At 37.2% G+C, this 6573-nt stretch overlaps 1 protein-coding gene across 1 annotated transcript in view; it reads left to right on the top strand.

Annotated features, from left to right (window-relative positions):
* Positions 1–3183: 3183 nt before the first annotated feature.
* The window catches only part of mvb12bb (multivesicular body subunit 12Bb), a 65737-nt gene continuing 62347 nt past the window's right edge, over positions 3184–6573 (top strand). The window contains exon 1 of the mRNA XM_057357279.1: positions 3184–3366. Coding sequence (XP_057213262.1) covers positions 3194–3366 — 173 coding nt within the window. The 5' untranslated portion in view covers positions 3184–3193. The remainder of the gene's footprint in view (positions 3367–6573) is intronic.

Below are 6573 nucleotides of genomic sequence, written 5' to 3'. Positions count from 1 at the left end.
TGTTTAATATTTAGTGGCAGGAGAAATGTCAGGGCCGGCACGAGATGGAATTAAACAGCACTGTCAGCGCAAGTGAACTCTGGGCTTTCTCAGCTATTTCGCTTCATATTGAGTTAGTGTCACAATTTATTTCGTAGACCCGTGCAAAAAACGCACCGTGACGCCTTAAGGAAGCAAGGAAATGTGGTATGTATAGTGTGCTCCGGACTCTCCTTTTGGAGTAATCCCATTGCTCAACGAAGCTTAACAAATGTGTCATCTTTTTTTGTGCCGACAATAGCCGAGCAATTTTGAGCACCGGCGTTGTAATTTAAGACCGGTAGATTTTCACCAATCCCACCACGCCGGCTGGCAGTCACTTTCCCAGGGCGTCCAATAAGAAACATGAAATCCAAACTAGTATTAAATGTGATTATATTCAAAGAAACTGCACCGTTTCGCCCCTCTGTGGAAAATCTCGGTGTGATTTTTCAATGTCTCCCCAACAGCGGTACATCTTAACCCTTGATCCCGAAAAAAAACAGTCCGTGGAAGAAAGCTTTGTGTGAGGAAAGCCTCCACAAGTGCTTATTTTAATCAGCTGCACTGGAACCTATGGGGACTTAATTAAAGTCCTGCTCTAGAGAGCATTAGTTAGGCAGGCAGTATCTTCACACCAGAACATCATCTCCTGATGTTTTTATCTGCGCCAGTAGGGTCGCTGAGATTATAATATTCTTACATTATCTATTCAAATTGTGTGCCTGCTTTCTGACACCTCAGCCCTGTTATTTACACACAAGGACTTTGCTGTATAAATATTCATTCTGTCTTATTCACTGAATCGCCGACCATTGCGGCCAAATTTATTCAGCGGTTCAGCTGTGACTAGTGCTTGGATTGGCATTAGATGTTTCGGTCAATATTTGTGATTAACCTTATCTTAAACCTCTGATCGGACAGATGCGGGTCAATAAAAAGTCATAACGGTTCTTTACAAATAAACCATAATGGCGAATGCAGAAGCCGGTTTGTGAATTGATATTTTGTAGTAATACTAACATGCAATATTGATCATGGGGGTCATAGAGACGTGCAAGAAGATGAAATGAAAGTGTAAATGCAAGATTTTCTCAATCCTAATTTAAAGTACAGTAGAAAGTGTGAAAGGTTACTGCACGGAGGAAACATACAACCCCCTTCAGTCCGAGAGAGAGAGAAAAGCATTTTATTATTTCAAGGTGAAAGCTTTGAAACAGCATTTTAAATGTTACCCTGCTGTTCAAGATCATGAAAACCTTTAATTTCATGCAAATGAACAGCACAGAGCAGGAAGCTTAATGTAAACGAATGCTCCTTTTGTAGTGGTGTAGGTTCTGGAGGGGGGCGGGAGATCAGAGAGCAAGACACAGAGCAAGAGAGAGGGAAACAGAGAGCGAGACGCAGGCCAGGAATAAAATTCCCAAGGATTCTTTAATTGCTGTCTGAAATTATGTAAATCCCTGCAGAAGGCTGTGTGCAATTATCCTGCTCCTGTGGCTGCCAGCTCCACTAATGTCTAACAAAATATCTGAGCTTGACATTTAGATGCGCTAATGCAAATGAGAATTCATTTTTCCTCCAAGACAAAGGGCAATCTAAAGATCACATCATTTTGATAAAATAAAGGTCCAAACGGGGTTTTCTATCCTGACAGAAAAGGACCTCTTACAGAGGGTGAAATGAAAGAAGATTTTTTCTGATTAGATTACATGTTTGGAAGTGTCATTATACAGTATATATGGTAACATGAAATATGATAACATACAGTATACATGTGTATATATAAACAGTGTTTGAAGTATTATTTCTGGCTTCATATAAAAGGAAATACGCAGTAGTGACCAAAAGTGGTGTCCGAAGGGGCATTAAAAGTAAATATTGTACAGATACACATTCGGACACCACTTTTGGTCACGTCACTACTGCGTATTTCCTTTTATATGACGCCAGAAATAATACTTCAAACACTATCAGATTAAACCATCAAAATATGAGGTGCACGCACGGTATAAAATTGACAAAACACGTTTAAGGTATTTATTGGGATAAATTATTTGGCCAATACACAGTGTATTAGGAAATATGGGTTTTATTCTAATATGCAAAATGATAGAATCCTATAAAGACATAGAAAACAACAAGCTCACAAAGGAATTCTGCACACGTTGACAATAATTTTATCTGTCATTAATATTTGTTGTCGACTTGTGTAGTAATATTCTGTAGTATTTATAAACTTGTGTTTTTTTTGGCAAGCCTCCTTAAATTCTTCCCAAAGCTAAACTTCAGTTTGTACTCCAAACCAGAGTTATTATAGTTTTAATCTTAGTTTTATTTTGTTTTTTGTTTAATATTTTAAATTAACTTCTTTTTAGGATTTTTAGTTTTATGTCAATTTTAGTTAAACATTTAGCAACTTTGTTATATGCATGTGTCATTTTATTATTTATTTATTTATTTTCTATGTTGCTATATAAGATTAATTAATTTCAGTTTTGTTTATTATTATAATTTCAATGCTTTAAACTTATTTCAGTTTATTTCTGAAGAAAACATTTTAGTTTTTTGTTAGTTTAATTTTTCCCGATAATTTTTAGGCCAATATTTCAATAAACAGAAACGCTTTCAAAGCTTTAATTTTAGTAAACTAAAATAACCTTGCTCCAAACTCACCAATTAAATATTTAAATATATAGAGCGAAGATGTTAAATTTTGCAAAGTCGGACATCATTTACTAAGTAATAAATATAATATAATATAATAAATAAATAATAATAATTATATAATAAATATAGTTGTAATGCAGTTATAAATTAATAATAGTTGATTCTGTGTTGCTGTTTTTGGCGTGAGAATTTTTTTAATGCCATTACATAACGTTAGCATGGAATCAAGCTTCTTATTGTTGTATGTGAATATTAAATTTAGCCAAGAAAAAATAAAAACGAGAAACGTCACTTTTAAAGCTATGCATTCGGGGTGACAACAGATGACAGTTGAGCGAGTTTGTCTTTAAAAAGTGATTTAGACTGACTGCCCCCTTTGCTTGTGAATTCCAGTTGCTATGTTTTTCAAATGGGTCTTCTTTCCATTAATCTCCTCAGGGTACAGAGATGGATGCTCACGCAGGTGCCGGGGCCCGGCTGTGCTCCCCAGTGAGCATCACAGTGCATGTGTCCCCACTGTGGGGGCCGCGCCTCCCATCTTTACCAGGCCAAGCAAGAGCACCATCCGTCTCTACCTGCACTTTCCCGTCGGGCCCTGGGGACCTACAAGCAGAGGGGGGAACCAGAAACTCCAGCCAGGAGAATCAGCACCCTCAAAGGAAAAGCTCGGGATGCTAAGTATGTTAAATATTAGGTCTGAAGGGAAGTGAATTATAGACCATTTTCCCCTTGTTTTATTGTAAAGCAGATTAGCATTTCTTTAAACTGAATTGTGTTTAAACATTTTATGTAAGAGTCAAACATTTCTGGACACAGTTGCTTAAAAAACATGATGCTTTAGCAACTCGGCTACACCAAGCAGACAAGCTTTAGCCTTGGGCAGTGAATATCTCAATGTAAGCGTTTGACTGGCTGTTTAAACCCAACCAGATGTGAACCATAGTCAATGTGCGATGCACTCGATGAAGTCGGTGTCTCACTTTTCGGGGACACTTCCTTTTTCTTCGTTAGCGACATCTGGTTCACGTGTGAGCTGTCTGTTATCCATAAACAATAATTAACGTGTCTTCCAAAACTGAAAACACAAAGTCACACAACAGTTGTTTTGCAAAGCGTGTTTTTACAGAATAAAATATGCAATGCCGTTTTTTTGGAATGTTATATTTCTAGCATATTATCGCACACACCTTCCAAAAAATAGTAAATAAATAAATAAATTGACCTGTTCTGAAATGTTCCTCCATCACCTCAGGACCCTACACTGTTCCTCAGTGATGCGAGAACATGAGCGAGAGGAGAGTTTAGTGGTAAGGGTAATGCAGGGCCGTAATGGGGTAATCAATCATCATTTTTGGGAGGAGGTAGAGGCAGGGTTATACTCAATAATGTCAGAGCACCTCTCCTCTTCTCTTTCTGTGTTCAGTGGGAGAGTAAGCAGCATATAGGCCACGCTGTCCTACTCTCTGACTGGTTAAGTACTCACACTTTGACACCCAGAGAATGGGTGGGTATCCCGTGAGACACCTGTGCAGGGATGACTCAGTTTAGGTGAATGGGGATCACAGTGGCATATTCTGCTTTTAATGTTTTACGGCACAATTTATAACTTCCTTTAAAGGTAAAGCGTGGGATTTTGTCAATGTGAAAATACCATTTTTTACACTGGCATAATACAGAGTGAACTGATACAAGTTATTTTTAGGTTGAAGTGTAAACGCTTTGACTCTTTGGCTAAATGTCCCTGTGAAATGTCCAGCAATTAGATACATTGGGGTGAAGATGTAGTGCTGTTTTGCGAACCAATGAAAGACAGGTGATTCTAAAGGGATGTGAAAAAAGTGATGCAAGTTAACCTTCATTAACTCAGTAAGGTTTAACAGATGTATTCACATAAGGTTATAAACAGTACTGGCCAAAATCATGTCCAGGGGGATTTTATATAAAATATTTGCTTGTAATTCCACTTCAGGTCCAAATTCTACAAAACACTAAACTTTTAAGATTTATATTGGACAAAATGATTTGAATCGGGGAATAATGCATTAATGCAAACATTGACTGTAGTTTTATTTCTATTTGTTTATTTTTATTTGGTAGTATTTTGTAGTTGTAATTGTTTTTGGCAAGCCTTCTTAAATTCAATTCTTCTTAAAACTTAGCTTTTAGTCTAAACACACCAATGCAACATGAATGAAAAATGTTTTCTGTTTTATATCACTTTTCAAATATATCAACATTACTTTTGGCCACTACTGTACATATTAAAAAACACCACTTAGTTTAATGACATTTATTTTTAAAGGGATGACTCGCCCAAAAATAAAAATTCTGTCATCATTTACTCACCCTCGAGTTATTCCAAATCTGTATAAATGTCTTTGTTCTGATGAACACAGAGAATGATATGTGGAAGAATGCTTGTGACCAAACAGTTCTTGGACCCCATTGACTCCCATAGTAGGATAAATTACTCAATTTATTTTTTGTTCTGTTGAAAACAAAAGAAGATATTTTGAAGAATGTAGGAAAGCAAACAGTTCTGGGGCACTTTTGACCACCATTTTTCCTACAATTGTAGTCAGTGGGGTCCATGAACTATTTGAATTTTCATTTTTGGGTGAACTATCCCTTTAACTTACATTAGGTTTATTACTACAAATAATTAATTAATGCACATCTAACAGATTATTCATAAAAATAATTATAAATAGTTCTATGTCTTTGCAAAATTGTTAGATGAAAAATAAAGCAAAAACAAACAAAACATCAACCTTTATGATTTATGAAATGAGATCAGCTCAATTCATGATAGCAGAAGAGTGCCGCCCACTCACAAGAGTCTCCACTCGCCCTGTCATTTACCCTCCTCTGAGCAACATTCACTTAAAGGTCAACAAACGCCCTGTGACAGCGCGCAGGCCTGTCCCTTCCTCCCCCAGCAGCTCAGTCATTGGTCGAGCGCTCTGTTACATCACACACTCCGCTCCCCACATGCGTGTCATCTGCCCTGCCTCCAGAGAGGCTTCACTTAACAAGGCCGTAAAAGCGTGGCGTGCGGCATTAGGTGAATGTGCTGGCGCAGGGTATTGTGTCTGGGCTAGTTTCTGTCAAAGTGTGACGTCCTCGCTTTTGACGTTTTGACTCCGTATGCCAAAATGTGCACGCCGGGAGGATATGGATGGGTGTCACGGGATGTGAGGGACAGAGAGAGAGGACGAGTGAGACTGTGTTTATGTTTTGCTGAGTTCCTCAAATCAAGTGTCTTGAATCATGTGTCGGAAGAATGGATTGAGGGGTGTTGACCATGTGAGCTTATCTGAGTTGTCTATTAGATGGTGCAACTGTAACGCCGCTTGACAATGCAAACGGACAGATGAGAGACAGTGATGGACGTTCTGTGGATAGAGTACAATAAAAGTAATAAAATACAGTATGGGCTTCTATTTATAGTCATTTAATTAGATAAAAAAGCAATGTCATTAATTAATAATGATAATTCTATAATAATGCTAGTATATTATTATTGTTTTTATTGTTATTATTGTTGTTGTTGTTCTTCTTATTATTATTATTATACCATTATGACATTGTTTTTATTTAATCAAATGACTGTTTGTATATATTATACAGGTAGAATAAATATAAATGTAATATTATGCTACATTTTATACTTTTCCTTTATCCTAGATAATTTATTAAACAAAAACTATAAACAACAACAACAATAATAATAATAATTTTCTTTTTTCATTGTGAATGCCTTAGCCCCTGCATTATTTTTTTAACCCCCCTACGGTTAGCCAGACTGCAGATGCCTGTGGCGTTTCCTCATTCAGTGCCCTGACCTGCAGAATCTCCCCACACGCTCTGGCCATCACGCCCTGT

The sequence above is a fragment of the Triplophysa rosa genome, linkage group LG17 (genome assembly GCF_024868665.1).
Source record: "Triplophysa rosa linkage group LG17, Trosa_1v2, whole genome shotgun sequence".
NCBI classification, from domain to species: domain Eukaryota; kingdom Metazoa; phylum Chordata; class Actinopteri; order Cypriniformes; family Nemacheilidae; genus Triplophysa; species Triplophysa rosa.
Note: the sequence above shows the minus strand (reverse complement) of the source record. Positions and strands in the feature narration are given on the sequence as shown.